Below are 17,532 nucleotides of genomic sequence, written 5' to 3'. Positions count from 1 at the left end.
ATTTCTCAATATAACATAGTTGCTATCGTGAGTATGTGCAAAAATGTCGCAACGCTTCACCTCTTCAACACAACACTTGAACACATTTAACATGCAATTGGCTAATCCGCACATCGACAATAGAAACAATAATAGAAAAATCTACTAAGTCTTGACAAATCTGCTTGTTTAAAAACCATACCTGACGCTATGTACCTACTATGTACGGTATTACATAAAATCAACATCTTTCGATTGCAAGGCGTACCCAAACGGTACATGTTGTAAGACAGAAAAATAAATTGATGGTGAAAGTGGCTGTATTACTTAATGTCCCATATCAGGCTATTCTTACCAGGAAAATACAGACGCCCAACAATTGATGCAGATTTCCGAGATAAAGTCTGCCAAAGTCACAAAACTTGCCAGAAATATTCAAGGACCTGGACACCGGCGTTTTCACAGATTTATTTCGTAGTTCCAATTTTTTCCTAAGGGTGATTCCTATCGCGCTCTGATTGTTTTGCCCCCTCCAAAATGTTTCAGCATTTATTGGAAGTAGCTATGGGAAATTAAATGGGTACGGTGTATTAGTAATTGAGCAGGTGGTTCCTGGCACATTCTTCTGCAGTGCTTTATTTAGTGTAAGGTTGTGCTTTGTGTTCTTAGTGCGGAGGTAATTAACGTTTTTCTTTGTGTGATTTTTGTAGTTTTTTAAAATTAGTAAAATTTTTATTCATGCTATTATTATTATTAATACTTTATTTTTCTAGGAAATCGAGACACATATAAACTTTTTATCTTTTGCCCTGCTGAAATTTTGCTTAACATCCAAAAGTTTTTAACAATTTTTAACTATTTTAGTAAAAGCTTAGGTTTAAACACAGTTTGAGTAGAGATATGGATTTTGTGAGTTATATTTATTTGGATTGACATTTTATGTTAATCAGTGCTATTAATCATTTCTCCAAGTAAATAAGTCGTTGGTTGAAAGTGGGCATTTCACGACACCTTGACCTAAACTTTAAAAATGAAAAACAACGTGATTAATGCCGAAAAATTCATTACACAGATTTCCGTCAATAGCTTTCTATGCAGCGGAAATTTATTGAGCGCAACGAAACATGTTATAATATAATACTTTTTTTGTAAAATGTGTGTGAATTATGTGATGCCACTTATTTCTAATTAATTCTTTTGTTAAGTTTTTTTTAGCATAGAATGCATTTTTCTAATATATTGCTTTATGCAAATAAGTTTTATTGTTTGTTTGTTATTTTTTATTAACAATACGCCCGTTCAAAAACTAATCTGAAAGCAGTACTATTGTACTATTATTATTTTATGGATTTTAATACAGTTGTGGGAAAATTAAGGAAATCAATTTACGTACAGCAATATCATTTGCAAAGGAAGAACAATGAAACAAAATCATCGATTTATTTATACTGACGCTGCAAATCATTTGCGTACGAAATTTGAAATATTTTTTAGTGGATAGGTGTCTCGTTTATTAAATGAAAAACTCTATGTGTCGTTGAAAATTAAGAATCGTTACAAAAAAAGACTTAGGGTACTTAGGTAAGTTTGTTTACATAATAATTAGCAACTTGACAGTTTAAAAAATGAAAGTTATTTTATGTCTAAAAATAAAATTTTGTCGGCGTTTATTTTTTAGCAAATATTTATTTAAAAATTGTTTTGGAATGACGTCATCAACTTTCCCGAGGAGATAATAATTAATTTTTGTTCCGTAACCTCCAAATTAGCATTAGTTTATGAACAAAATTTTTAATAGAACAAATTTAGCTTTTCATGTATCTAAAAATTAAAACAAAAAAACATCGTCTTAGGTAAAATTATTTTTTTATTTTACACTTGTCACTATATATTGAGAACGGATAGAGTTATAAAAATTCTGTAAACGCCATTGTTTTTAGTTCGGAGTAAGCTTACTTCAGTACAATCCAAATATGACCTCTACAGGGTGTTTTGAAGTGGTCTGTATTTTTTTAACAGTGGTTTTTATTGATCAAAAAATTGTTTTTGTTTGATAAAACTGTGCGAATGAAAATATGGTTGTTAATTTTTCAGAATAGTAGATTTTCATAAAGAGGTTATTTTGCCGAATAACTTTTTTATTATTAACTTTAGAATATCGGTTGCTTCCTGATTTTTTGTAGTAAAAAATTCAAACGATTTATTTATTAAAAAATATGGTTCATATTCCATTTGAAAATATAAAGTTGATGTCATTTTCGATGTTCCGGAAGTGAGAATTAATTAAAGTTACAGGGTTAACATCAAATAAAGAAAACACCTGTATATGGTGCCGGCGGCGCGACGCCAACATATAATTATTTTTTATTTATTTTTTTTTTATTTTATTGGTTAACGTTACCCAACAGGCCGGAGGCCCAATTACAGGGTAACGGGGGACATACACAACACCCAGAGCAGGGCGGGAATCGAACCCACGACCCAAGGTGTGACAGGCAAGCGCGATGCTACCTAACCCACCCGGGTCCTCAAAATATAATGATTAAAATCAATAATTAATAAATAAATAATTAAATGTAAATCCGAGATAATAATTGATAAGTCACCGCTCATATGGAGGTTATGACGAAAACGTTTACTTGCAACAGTCTACAGAGTAGACAATACAAGACAGAGTGAGTCACTAAGCACACGGTCCTCCATATTTCATTAATTATGAAAAATAGGTACATACCAAACTTGCACAGTTATTCTTTAGTAGGTATACGCTGAAATTATTTTTAACTCTGCAGAGAGTGTTTTTGAGCCATAGCACACAAGTTAGTTTTTATTCTCATTAGCCTTTTCCTAAACTTTATAACCATTTATTTGATTTTTTTAATAATACAAAGGTTGACAAAAAAAGCGCAATAATGTTATTTGTAACATCTGTGATGCAATATTTTATGGAGAGATAAACAGAGGTACGTGCATCAATTCAATAAAATTTTAATATACAGAGTGTTTACAAAAAAATCAAAAACGTTACATTTTCAGTGATTGATATGTCAGTTTTTTTCAAATAGAACACTAGTACATGGAAGAGAATAAAATTTATTAAAATAAAAAAATATTCAAAGCAATGTAATTGTTTCCTCAAGAAAAATCATGGAATTTTAAAAACACAAATACAAGAAAAGTTGCGTTAAAAACCACTTTACGTTCAGTTTAGACAATATAATCACCTGGTTTATCGATCTCTCGCTTTGTTGTTAACATTGACATTGACTGAATGGGGACAGCTTTATTTTAGACCACAGTGTGTGAAGGTCTGTCCCTTTTTTACTTTCTTGAACACGTGGAAAAAGAAGAGACAGATACCATCTGTTCACAAACAACGAGAAAATGACTGAGTCTGTTGGTAGTACTTTTTAAACAAAAATGCGAACTCTTCTTGCGTTTATGTTGGCATAACGGAAGTAATTATGGGACAGGTATGTCAATCGTGGCATGCGCTAAATTTAGGTTATGTTTTGGATACATTCTGCATATTAAAAATGTCAACAATCTGTCAATCTTGACAGCTGACAACCGGAAATTATAGAAAACATCATGATACCAATTCCAACTAAAAATCCAGGATTGCCAACAGACTTGGTCATTTATTTCTTCGTATTATTGTTCTCAAATATTTGTAACTTTGCCACTTTTTCTTGGACTTTTATGTTATGCATTTTCTTTTCCCTTGAGATATCGTAGCTTTGGTTTTTTCGAGGTTTATCTTCATATTTATTTTTAATATGACCTGTCTAAGATGGTTAAATTACTTTATAGGTCTTCTGCTGTTTTCGTTGCAAACATTAGTTCTGTCGGGTAGATTTGTTCCCTCTGTTAGTATCCCACTTTAAGTTTTTTTCATTGTTTTCTTGGGTTCCATTATTGCTTTATCCAATACTATTGAGTATAAGAGTGGATTTAGTTCACACCCCTATTTCACTTCCATCTTTGTTTTAATTTGTTTTGTTCTTCATTGTTGGTTCTGACTATGTTTGTATACTTCTTTTAACATTTTTATTGTTCCTGTATGTATTTATTTTTGAAATTTTTCATGTTTCCAGTGAAACGTTTTTCCCAGTTTATAAAACAAATTTGTATCTCTTTTTTCGTGTTCGCAATTTTTTTGCTGCATCACAAATATTCCTCCCTTTCTGAACCCACACTGAGTGGCATCTATACCTGTTTCAATCTTTCTTCTTTTCATTATTCTTGCAAAGATTTTTCCGGGGATACTTAATAGTGTGATACCCTTATAATTATTGCAATCTCTCTTGTCCCTTTTTTAAACATCGGTGATGTTATTCCTGACTTCCAAATTTTTGGTATCTTTATTTCTTGTATTAGCTCATTCATTAGCTTGTTTAATTGTTCGCTCTCTTTTTCTCTCATATATATATATTTTATAATTTCTGGGGTCACATTATCTTTTTCAGGTGCCTTATTTAATTTTATCTTTCATATGGCTTCTGATAACTATTATTCTTGCTGTATTGCTTGTATTTCCTGTGATTCATTCTGTTCTTCATGTTCATCAATTCTTGTAAATGTTGTTGCCATCTGTCCACTATTTTCTGTCTCTTGATTTCTGATTTGATTTCCATCCTTGTCTTTTATGCTTTTATGCTTACGTGTTCCTATAGCCCCTAGAAAATACATAGTATCGTCACCGTGGAGCAAACCTGGCGGAAACTTAACAAAAACAAAAATTATAAACACTATTTGACAGACCACGAAATTTAAAATGGTTTTATGTTGGATTTAAAGTTTGTACTTTATATACAAAATATGGAATGTAATCAATAAAATCTTATTTAATAATTATTAGTTATATTAATTGACAATTAATTGACTTTAAACAAAAAGACCACGCCATGACCAGGTGACAACAACGGTTTACGCGCTATCAGCTCTGTGCTGACAGAATTTGGTTTCTAACCAGGGGAATTTTTTGCGTTACCAACTGCATTTGCTCCTCTCGTACAACAATGGATGACGGTACTATGTATTTCTAGGGGCTATACGTGTTCCGAAAAATAGTTTTTCGTTTTTTCAGAAGTTTGGGTCTCTCTGAATTTTATCCATTTTTGTTTTGCTTTCTTTAGTGTCTCTGTTTTTGTTTGACTCTTCAACTATATTTTTTCTCTTTGATTATTATTTGTTTTATTTATGGGTGAATTTCACCATTCTGTTCTTTTTATCTTTGTGTTTGTTATTTTTGTAGTTCGTCCTGGATCCAGAAAGCAAATTTTGAAATATTTCTGTTTCTCTTCTATTTTAAGTCTTTCCGGTTCCTTTAATTTTTCACTTGGTATATATTAATATTTTTCTCTGTATTTTGTTCATTTAAGTTTATAATATTTATCTTCTGTTGCATAGTGCCTTCTTTTTTCTCTTTGTTTGCTTTCTTTATTTTCGTCATTTCCATTTTTACCAAATAGTGGTCACTTCTTGTTTCTGTTTCTCTTGTGACTCTTAGACTTTTTAAAATTTTCTACTTTCTTTTTACTTTCCGAGCGTAAGCGACGGAAGTATTGCAAGCGAGTCCGCTCTCTACTTTTACGTCTCCTCGACGTTTCATGACCCCTAGAGTGCAAAGAAATTGGTCAATCTGTCTCTCTCTTTATCTATCCGTCTGTCTGCCGTTCGAATTTTTATTAGACCAACAACAATTAGGGCCATTGTTGTCAAATTTTGTATTTATTAGGAATATCCTGTAGATGGTAATGTCTAATCATCTCCACCAGTAATGTATATATATTTAATAATAATTTCAAAATTGTACATAGTAAATGGGTTTTAAATTGTATAAAATAACATAGTCTTATACACGTAGTTTACGATTCCGTGTTGAGTTTTTACCCTAAACGTCCAGAATTTTGGAAAAAATCAAAATTATAAAACAACACTTTGCAATTTAATTTTGAATTTGTAAAACTGAATGCCTTGAAATCTTGCAGACGTTTTAAGGTCATTGTAAACATGGTAAATTGTTAATCAAAATAAATCTGTTTATTTATTAACTAATTAATTATTAAAAAATTGATGACGTTATATCAAAATTTTGCCGAATAAATTTTACCTAAAACGTGCAAAATATGATGAATTTTTACCTGTGATTCATCACTGCATTCACATTATTTATTGATCAAATTAAGAACGAGTCACCCCATTTTCCCGAAAATGTGAAAATACAAATAGTCCAGTCAAATTAGCGATCAACCTCGGAATGAGAGATAATAAGCTGAATTTTCGTATATGCCTTAATTTTAGCGTTTTAAAAGTTGTCTCAAAAGTCTCATAAAATCTCGTGTCTGCGTCGTAGTTATTCAAGGTCAAAGGTGAAGAAAAACAGTTTTTTGCGATTATCTCGGTTTCTATTGCTCCAATGATTTTAACATCTATTATCGTAATTGTAGAGCACAAAATTTGGGACAAATTTTATTTGAAACATTTTTTCATGCGCTCAATCGTTTTTGAGATAGAGGGCAGTGAGCGCGCAGCGCTCATCCCTACGTACTGTAATGCAATCAACCGTGAATATTTGTGAATACTACCTTTAATTTTGAATAATTTGTATTATTTATCAGTTAATACATTGCATTTAATAACATTTTACATATTATCAATACATTCATTTAATGATAATGATACTTACCTACTTTGTGGAATTAAAAACTCTTTAAATGAAATACTTATTGTATGTATATCTTAATTTATTGAAAGTAGATTTTAAGTAGCAAAATAACTAGGTACTTTATCTTTCAAATGTGTAAGTTTTTACATATTAGATAATATATTATACTTGTTATATTATTATATATCTAAAAGTTATATTAATTTTTTCAAAGTAAAAATTTAAGGATGTAAAACGAGTTAATGTATTTTAATTTTATCTTTGTTCAGTACCTGTACATTTCTTACGATTGAAATTGAATTGCAGTGAAAATCTAGAAATCTTTAATAATTTAAAGAACAAAAGTATTAATTTTCTTCTTCTTCACCGTCATCTTCTGGACGTTCGGGAATTTCTCTTTCATCGTCATCATCTTCGGTGCCCTGAATCGTTGTTTCCAGACCTTCCAGTTATAATCATGATAAAAAAATAAGTATTTAAAACCTTACACATTTTAAAGATATAAATAAATTGAGATATACAATAAATATTTCATTAAATGCGTTTTTAATTACACAAAGTAGGTAAGTATTATTCAATGAATTTATTGAAAATATGTAAAATGTTTAAATACAATGTATTAATTGATAAATAATACAAATTTTTCAAAATTCAAGGTAGTATTCATAGATATTCACGGTTGATTGCATTACAGTACGTATGGATGAGCGCTGCGCGCTCACTGCCCTCTATCTCAAAAACGATTGAGCGCATGAAAAAATGTTTCAAATAAAATTTGTCCCAAATTTTGTGCTCTACAATTATGATAATAAATCTTAACATCACTGGAGCAATAGAAACCGAGATAATCGCAAAAAACTGTTTTTCTTCATCTTTGACCTTGAATAACTTACGACGCAGACACGAGATTTTATGAGACTTTCGACACAACTTTTAAAACGCCAAAATTAAGGTATATACAAAAATTCAGCTTATTATCTCTCATTCCGAGATTGATCCCTTTTTTATCCTAAAATGACTGGACTAAAATGTCTTTATTTAATAAGAATTACAATAATCATATTCAGAACATTTTGTTGATTGTAGCTTACTACTTAATAGTTTTGATTCTCTGTTTTGGGGGGACGAACTCATTCAAATCAAACTAATTTCTACGTGACATTCTTCCGATGTGTAAACATAAATACTTTTTTTTATCGAGGATAACCTAAAAACGTACAGTAATGGAGTTATTCGGGCAATTTGGCATTTTCATATTTTCTCGATATTTCATAACCCCTAGATAAGGCCGTAGTTAGTTAGTTAGTTAGGGGGATGCTAAGCCTCCCCTAGATGTAGACAAGTTATAATTAACCAAATGTGAATTACAACATCGAACATTAAACAAAAATGTAGTGTTTTATTCAATAAGCGGAAGTTAGAGCAATAAAAAGTCTGGACCATCGGCATTGTGATCCGGTTATGCAATTCGTAGAAAACATATTTCTTAGTTTCTGTTTGACTCTCACGTCTACAGGTTGATAAGTGTTATCACTAGAGAGCGGAAAATATGCAGCAAAATTTTGGGAAATATGATCATATGATATGCATCAAATTTATGCAAATATGCAATAACTTTCTTAATATATGCAGAGATATGCAGTTGCATATGCTCCAAAAATAAAAAAAAACGTAATAACCGAACTAAATTTATTTACAAATTGCAAAAACAGCTTACCTTTTATTACAAAAAATACATAAATCACATTGCAAAGTGTTTAATTAGATCTCGCTGACAAATAAATGACATTTTTGAAGATAATATTCTTATACTAAAAAATAAAAATAGGTAAACAGAACGAATTAAAAAATAGTAGTAATCGACTATTTAATTACTATTTTGGTAACAATTTATTTTTAAATATTTTTCGAAATATTCTAACAAAAATTTTTCCGGTGATTCTAAAGTATGTATTTGTAAATAGAAAAACTGCGTACTGCGTCAACAGATGTAAAAATACTTATCGGATTAGAGCAGGCACAACAAAACACAGTTCCTTCTTGAAGAATAAGTTCAGGAAAAGCTTTAATTCATAAATTAATTTGAGTTATCTACATATTGACACACATCTCTATCGCTTTAAATACTTAAATGCAAACTCACGATGAAAAATAATAGGATAACTTCCCTTCGACCACCATAAAACATATCATTAATACACTTAAGTAACGAACAAAAATATTGAAATGAACGGTATTTCCAAAAGTAATTAGGACCCGAATTTACCTGGAAGGATGGCTTAACACCCAGTGGTTCCTCCAAACTACCATAAAACCCAAACCTTTCCCAGTTATTTGAAGCTCAGGACAATATTTGCAATATGATTAATGAAATTTCGTCTTTCTAGAAAAATGCCGATCGATTGGCAATTTTTTTTTTTCAAAGTAGCACAAAAATTGATAAAAATGCAAAATATGCACCCGTTGCGTGAAATATGCAACAGAAGGCAAATATATGCAAATATGCAATTTTTTTATAGCTGCATTCAATTTTAATTAGCATGATTCGTTCACATATTAAATATCTAAACTTATATGCAAGAAATAACGGATATGCAAATTTCATAAAATCCGCTCTCTAGTTATCACTATTTGTCTTAAATTACAAGTACCATAAATGATTTTCAATTCAGTCTTCAGTCACACCTCTGTTAATACGCAGACGTGATTACATTATTTCGTTATTTTATGACGTTGTACTTTATGGGCGAGGGAAGTTCTGTCGAAATAATCTTCGAACAATTTTTACATTTCGTCATAGTACTCTTTTTTCTCTTTACATTTTCGTGTTCTCAGTGAACTATTATCATTGTCTTCGTCAAATTAACATCTTCATTTCTATCTTTGATAGTGTAAAATCAATCTATGGGCATTAAATCTGTGCTGCCAGGTGGTCATCGAGTAAGGTCTTTATTGTCGACGCAATTTTCATAATAAATATATTTCCGAATTAAAGAATTCAACCCTTTTTTCACGGGCAGTTAAGAACTATTACAAGAGGTCAAAATTTCTGATGTTAACGTTTAAAATAGTGGCAACAGCAATAGTGTTTGTACATCGGCTTCCACAACAGCATATGGAGACTAGATATTATCTCGTCATTTAGATAATAATTTATATCAGAATCCATAAAAAATAATATGTACGTTGTAGTTTAAAAAAAATAATTGTATAGTTTCATATAAACTGTGAGAACATTTTTGCAATTCGTTTTAACATATTTATATTGCTTCCAAACCTATCCTGGTTCTTTACCAGTGGATAGTGTAGTCAGTTTCGGATTACTGCAACTCACATTTAAACAGAGTAATTGCGGGCCCAAGATTGTATAACCTTTTTTGTTCTTTTTGACGTGTAGAGTACGTTATACGTAACCTTTTTGAATCATTCTGTATACACAAGCTCCCGTTTACATGATTTGTGACACGCAGGATATATGTATAAGTATGTAAATATGTATACACTTATTTTTTTTTTATCTCGGATCAGTTTCATTCGGTTTTTTCTACTCTTACGTCTTGCTTCCACAGATTGTTTACTTTCACCGTGGATACCCATTTTTTAAACACTAACACTCTCGTACGACTTGTGCAACTACAGTGGTTGACAGTGTTGGGCAGTATCTAGATACATTTTTGGGTATCTAGTATCTGTATCTTGATAAAATCGAATTTAAGCACAAAAAATCTGTATCTAGATACAAAATTAATGGCGCAGATACAGATACATTTTTTTATTTCACTTTTTTTCAGTAGTTATTAGTTGAGTTATACTAGTAGTAATTTTTGATACTTCATGTTGGTGATTTTGGTCACATAAACAAAAATAAAGGTTAAGAGGTCCACTAATAGTGTTCCGTCACGAAAATTTTCATATTTTAAATACCATAATTTCCTACATTGTAGCCTTCAGTACTTATACATCTTTAAATATAATCCTGAGGGGTAATAAATCTAAGCCATGGTAAGATGGTATTTTAAAAACCATAAAGCAACCCGAGTCCGGTAGGCCCGCTGGTTGTATTTATGTAATTAAATAAGAATAAATTTAATAGTAAAAATAGTTGTTTAAGGTATGTTATTACTTTTAGAAAATAATAATTGCGTGTTACATAATGATTCATTTTTTCAATTAGCACAACTTAGTTTTTGCCACATGTGTCACTTCTTCACTTTTTCATTGTTGGACCTAACGCGAGGCGGGCTTGGCAGGTCCGTTTTGCCCTAGAATGTGCCGATTATGTTTAAGTGTAAATCTTGGGCAATAAAATTAATATTTTTACAACCTTCGGTAGAATAATTTATCGTGATATATTCTCAGAAATAGTGAAACGAGATTAAAATAAAATGAGTTTCAACAAAAATCTGAAAATTTAAAGTTGCACTCTGGTGATTCCGGCCTGCCAGGCAGCCTTTGATCCTATAAGGGGTTTAAATACCTTTCTAAGAAACTATACTTATTTTACCTTAAACGGAACCAGCAATTCTTCCTAAAATGTATATACCTGCCGCACTGGGATAGACGATTACTGGACATGGTCATAAAATATCGTAAGCCGATATTGAAGAATAATAATTTATGACAGGTTGCCGACTACAGACGTTCAGCACAGAATAATCATTTCCCGTATTCTTTTGAAATATTAATTTTAATGCTGGAGATAATTATTAGATATACTCAAACACAATTTGGACACTGTAGTACGGGAATAAAAACAAAAAAAATATTCTTTTTAAGCGTACCTAATAAATACAACAAAAAGCCACAATACGAATAAATAATGAGGTATCAGAATCATTTAACGTAAGAAGAGGAGTACGGCAGGGATGCATATTATCGCCTCTCTTGTTTAATGTGTACTCAGAACAACTTTTCAGAGAAGCATTGGAAAACACAGATGATGGTCTTATAATAAACGGGGAAATAGTAAACAATCTCAGATACGCGGACGACACCGTCCTCTTAGCTGACAGCGCCGAAGGACATCAAAGACTCATAGACCGTGTAGTTAATGCATGTAACATATACGAGATGAAATTGAACACCAAAAAAACGCATATACTAATCATCAGTAAAAATAATACCCATAATCCACAAATTACCGCTAACAACACAGTTCTCAAGATAGTCGACTCTGTAACATACCTGGGATGCACTCTGAATGAAGACTGGGACCACTCACGAGAAATAAAACATCGAATAGAAACAGCAAGAGCCACATTCAACAAAATGCGCAATGTATTATGCAACCTACAACTTAACATAAAAACCAGAATTAGGATACTAAACAGCTATATACTACCAACTCTCCTATATGGAGCGGAAGCATGGACGCTCACTGATGCATCGTGCAAACGTGTAGACGCGTTTGAGATGTGGTGCTACCGCCGCATGCTAAGAGTATCCTGGACCCATCACGTGTCAAACGAAACCATTTTGCAGAGAATTCATGAAAAACTGAACTTCCTAACAACTATTAAATACAGGAAATTGGAATACTTCGGTCACATAATGAGAGGGGACAAATACCGCGTCTTACAGCTAATACTGCAAGGCAAAATAGAAGGTCATAGAACAGCAGGACGCAGAAGAATATCGTGGCTGCGAAATTTAAGATCATGGACCGGATTGACCTCAATGGCACTATTTAGAGCGGCGGTAAATAGAGTAATGTGGGCAAATGTGATAGCCGACATCCACAGAGGATAGGCACTTGAAGAAGAAGAAGAATAAATATTGCACAACTTGCGACACATCAAACAACGAAGCGATGGCCTATTTGCAGGAAAAAAGAAAAGATTTTTCAGTCTTGAATAACTATGCTACAGTAAAATGTTTACTTTTTTAAATTTAATACCACAATCCCTTCTTCTGCACCTGTGGAACGGGTGTTTAGTAGCGGAAACCAAATTCTGACACCAAGAAGAAATATTTTAGGTGACAATACGTTTGAAATGTTGTCAATTTTAAAAAATTCATTGAACAATACATAAAAAAATACATAAACATGTTTTCAGTTATTTTATTCGCCAAAGCTTCAAAAAGTATCTGTTTTCTTGTATCTGTTATCTAGATACATTTCGAAAAATATTTTTAAAAGTCTGTCCCCAACACTGGTGGTTGAATGATAAAGAAAGTGCACCAAAATTTTGTCTCGAAATTAGGTACTTGCAAATTATACATGGAGATTACTTGAGAGTAAAGTTTTAATTATTTTTTTTTAGGTAAACCATTAAACTTTAAGGAGAACACAACAATTACAATGATGTTTATATATTTTTGTTAAATATGAAAATAAAAAGTTATAGCGTTGTAAAAATTACATTCATTCCCACTGGTAAACAGTCTTAACTGATTGAATTAAAATTACAATACTAGACCATCTTGACAAAAAACGTTTTGTACTTGTGAGAGAGAATCTGAGAGATTTAAGACAAATATTGTCGTTTCAGATATGTATCATCATATATTATATTCTAATGCAAACCTATTGTTGGGTTCAAATTAGTTGAGAATTATCTTTATCGTTTTCGACCCAACCATCCGTGGTCAAAGTTGAGTTCAACGTGGCCTCAGCTGCAAGCGACCTTTAATATGTCGTGGTTGACCTTCTCTTAAATGATATATATCTATTTATCTTCTTAGTGTTACAAAAGACTATAGTTTTGTAAAGCGTCATCATATTTATAAATTCAAATACCTCTGTGTTTCCGCATATGTTTAAAACTGTTATCAATCTCTTTCGTCGTTGAATTGCTAATACTTCACGATTTAATACTGTCCTTCTTCATGTCTCTATCCATTAAATTGCTCAATACGCAGTGTTCACGTTTCATTTTTTCTTTACAGGTGAATGCCTCAGAAGAATGGACTCCCCGATTGTGAATTTTTACGCCGACAGGCGTGTCTTTATTACAGGAGCTTCAGGTTTTATGGGAAAGGTCCTCATTGAAAAACTCTTGAGGTCCTGTTCGAAGCTGTCGGCGATTTATATATTAGTTCGTCCAAAAAATGGCAAACAGTCCAATGAAAGGTTACAGGACATTATAAATTCACGGGTAAGGTATATTTTTTCAAGAGGTTGGTATTATTGTTGTTAATATGACGGATGTTTCTTGTTTTGTTCTAGTATCGTCTGAAATTAAAAAAAAAATCAAAATCTCTATATTATTGTTTATGTCGTTAATTTCTTTTGTTAGTGTTCTTTAAATAGCCAAATATTCTCTCTGCCTCGACTAACTATTTATTTGTCAAAAAACTCCCGCAATATTGCCCTTATAACCCTAGCGGAATGCGCTGTAGCCTCATCTTGTTGAAAACAAACTATTTCCATTTCAACGTCGTGAAGTTGTGATATAAAAGTTGCCAATATTTCTAGTAGTTTGAAATGTAATGATCCCATATTTTAGCATTTTGAGTATTAAAAATATATTCCAACAATATTTCATATAATAAATTTAACAAGGTTACAGCTAGCGGTTTACTAAATTAGAGACTCCTTTATTACATAATATAGAACAAATCATTTTTTCGTTGCTTTTATTGATGATAAAGAACCCTGAATAATGAACAACTGAAATACTTAATTTTTTCCGTAGGTATCATTTATTAAAGTGACGGAAAATCATACAAATTGCATGATGAATCATGACTCATTTAAACACAGGGAAGTACTGTGTTTGAAATTATAATTTAAATTTATTATGTTGTTTGTTGCTACATTTAGACATAAATGTCTAATATAGTAATCATTTGATTTAATAAACAGAAAAAAATGTGGTGTTGGTTTAGTTAGGTAACGTGTGTTTTAACATTAAAAGTCTTTGTAGAAACATTTTGTTTTTTATAGGATAGTTGCACTATTTCAAACGATCAGTTGGCACAACTTTTTTTCGAATTTGCGTTTAGTAATTTATGTTTTCAAGGTTGGCAACTATTACAAACATCACTGTCAAATAACAAATAAAATAAGTGTTAAAAGAACAAAACGATATTTGCGTAGGTAGACCGCGATTTATTCGGTAATCAATTCTGGGTGCTATTTTTCAAAATTTTCCATGATTCGAGAGGCGTAAGACTGTCGTCAGCAGCTTTACATCTTGTTAGGCATTTGACATTTCATGGGGATTTCCACAAGGTTAATTTATTCAGACTGACGTAGAATAATCAAATTAATTCCACTAGTAATGGTTGAATATTCTGTTTCACTTACACGGCATAATAATAAATGTGTCGAGCTATAGATAGTGAAATTTATTACTTCTAAATTATTATAATGATTATTCAATTCACAACTAGAGTCTGTGCGTTTTCAGATAAGCATACCTATAAACTTGCGCAGCAAACGAAAATGAGTCGGGCCAAGTCTATTTTTAAATTTAAGGGGTGGTCGCATCCCCCATTGGGGTGCATCAGCTTTAGTCTTTCGTAATGTTCACTTGTATTTATGTTTTTACGTAGTGTTCTTCTGCTATAAGTTGCGATTTAGAAAACAGTTCTTTTCAGAACTACTGTGTTTATAGTTTAACGTTCGAAAGTAAGTTCCGCCACTGGTGGAATTCTACTTGTCAGATGTTGATGACCCACTGTGTTTATCTGTAAATGCACGGTCTCTATTATTGTTTATTATATTTTTTTGGTCTGATTTCGGAATATATGCTACAATTGTAACCGGTTTTCCTCAGTTTTACGAGTTCTTCTAGATGTTAAAATGCTTTAAAAATTAAAAATAACTGTTCAACATCGCAATTTTCGTGATTAGATAAACCTTGATTTGCATCAAATGCCACTGAGATGTGGTTGAGTCGGCCAACCAAGTTTCTTGCCTGACGTCGCGCCGTCGTTTTTAACATTTATCTGATTGATTGCCCATCACTTCAGCCGTGCCTAACACTGATCATCACACAATTAAAATATTTTAAACTCATAAGATGTTTTTCTTTCATCTTTAATATGATTTAATGGAGTTTAAACAAGTTACCGCCACATCCGTACAAATCTAGCAAATCACAAAAAACCTCGACATGTTTTAACTGAGTACCTTCGGTGAAGTAAACAAATAGTACTAGTGTTTTTTTACCGGAAAATTTCAAAGCTTTACACTTTTTTTTATTGATTTCCAACCCGTTTATTTTACACCAAACGACAAATGCATCCAGTAATTAGAGACAGTCAGTAATTTTATTGATAACGCGGAAAAGTTTTAAATCATCTACATACAATATGAATGCAGTTTTATCCATACAATCTTTAAGATCGTTTACATAAATATTAAAGATCAGTGGTCCTAGGTGGAAATCTTGTGGTACACTGAAGTTAGTTCTGACCGGTTAACCACAACCAATAAGAAACGATCTCTGATTCCTGCTGTATGTAATTTAGATGTTAATACGGTGATATTAACCGTGGTAAATCTGGTAGGTCTGTGTAGATTGTATCCACTTCGTTCTTATTACTAGATAAACCACAAACGGTGTATATCCCAGGCAACATGATGTCGTTTTTTTCACGTGAATAAATGGTCATCATTTACGTCATAGTGACCAAAGATTTCACGTGATATTGACGTACCAATGACGGTCAAATGTCTCGTCTAGATGACGTCATTTTCTCACGAACGTGATGTACTGACGTCTTAGAGTCGTCATTTTGTAACGAATTATTGACGTAATTTGCTGACGTCCTAGAGACGGCATTTATTGTCCATTTTAAGACGTTTTTTATATTTTGATTTAAAAAAAAATATGCAATAAATAAAACGCTGAAATAATTTTATTTTTTTATATTGTTTAGCTTAAATAAAATATTATAATTCGTTACAATCACCAAGTAAAGCCCAAAACAAAGTATATATTAATTAAAGTTAAAACAAATTAGTGTAAAAAAATTAAATTTACTACAATTTTGTACAACCAACAATGAACTTCAATAAACATAAAAAATATGTCAATTAAACAAATTAAAGATAAACCACTCCTAAGAACACAAACAAATCTACATACAGGTAATTACGAGTATAATTAGTATAAACAAAAAAAAAGGATATTGTACAATATATAATCAAAAATAAACGTTGCAATAAAATTTTCTATTTAAAGAAAAATCAGTTTTAAAAACACAAAGAAATCTATTTAGTTACAAAGAATGTTAAAAAAAAACTATAATAAACTATAGATGAGTCTTAAAAACACAAACAAATCTATTTACAAAAAATATTAAAAAAAAACTGGAATAAAGGGAAAAGACAACTGAATCGCATTGTTGAAATTACTTGATTGAAAATGCACTGTAAAACCACAGTATATGTAAAACTATCTAATTCACGACGACTTGACTGTCCCCAACACACGAAAAAGTACCGTTAAGAATTAATTCTGTTTTAACAATCATATCAATAACCTAAGTTTTTTAAGTTTGCCTCAATTGATTGCACTGAAAAGAAAAACCCGTTAGAGTGCATGGATTAAAGGAAATGCAATCATTTTTTCATCTATGGGCAATAGCAAGCATTTGACTATTATTAAATTTAAGGGATTACAGCTTAAAGCAGAAGACAAATTCTGTATTTTAAAAATCCTAAATTTACTTGAATCTAACGGATAATCGTAAAATGGTTGCATTGACAAAAACGTACAACCTATCAGGAAAATCTCGTTGTCAATACTTTTTACAATGAAGCGAAATGTGTATGTGTAAATAGTAAGTTACCAAAAAGTATCGTAGTATTACAGGCATCTACCGGTATATAATATCCAATATTAATGTTATATATGTATATCTGAATTCATTGTATTTTTTTAACTTACAAAGAAATCTGCTTGTTCTAATATGCAAACATAATCTTG

The 17,532-nt window shown here is 31.4% G+C and overlaps 1 protein-coding gene across 1 annotated transcript in view; it reads left to right on the top strand.

Annotated features, from left to right (window-relative positions):
* Positions 1–545: 545 nt before the first annotated feature.
* LOC135138298 (putative fatty acyl-CoA reductase CG5065) overlaps positions 546–17,532 on the top strand; it is a 30,905-nt gene continuing 13,918 nt past the window's right edge. The window contains exons 1-2 of the mRNA XM_064068241.1: positions 546–655; positions 13,538–13,746. Of these exons, the coding sequence (XP_063924311.1) occupies positions 13,555–13,746 (192 nt within the window). The 5' untranslated portion in view covers positions 546–655; positions 13,538–13,554. The remainder of the gene's footprint in view (positions 656–13,537; positions 13,747–17,532) is intronic.

This window comes from Zophobas morio, unplaced genomic scaffold (assembly GCF_036711695.1).
Source record: "Zophobas morio isolate AGI-343-1 ecotype UQ-CSIRO unplaced genomic scaffold, CSIRO_AGI_Zmor_V1 ptg000030l, whole genome shotgun sequence".
NCBI lineage: Eukaryota > Metazoa > Arthropoda > Insecta > Coleoptera > Tenebrionidae > Zophobas > Zophobas morio.
Note: the sequence above shows the minus strand (reverse complement) of the source record. Positions and strands in the feature narration are given on the sequence as shown.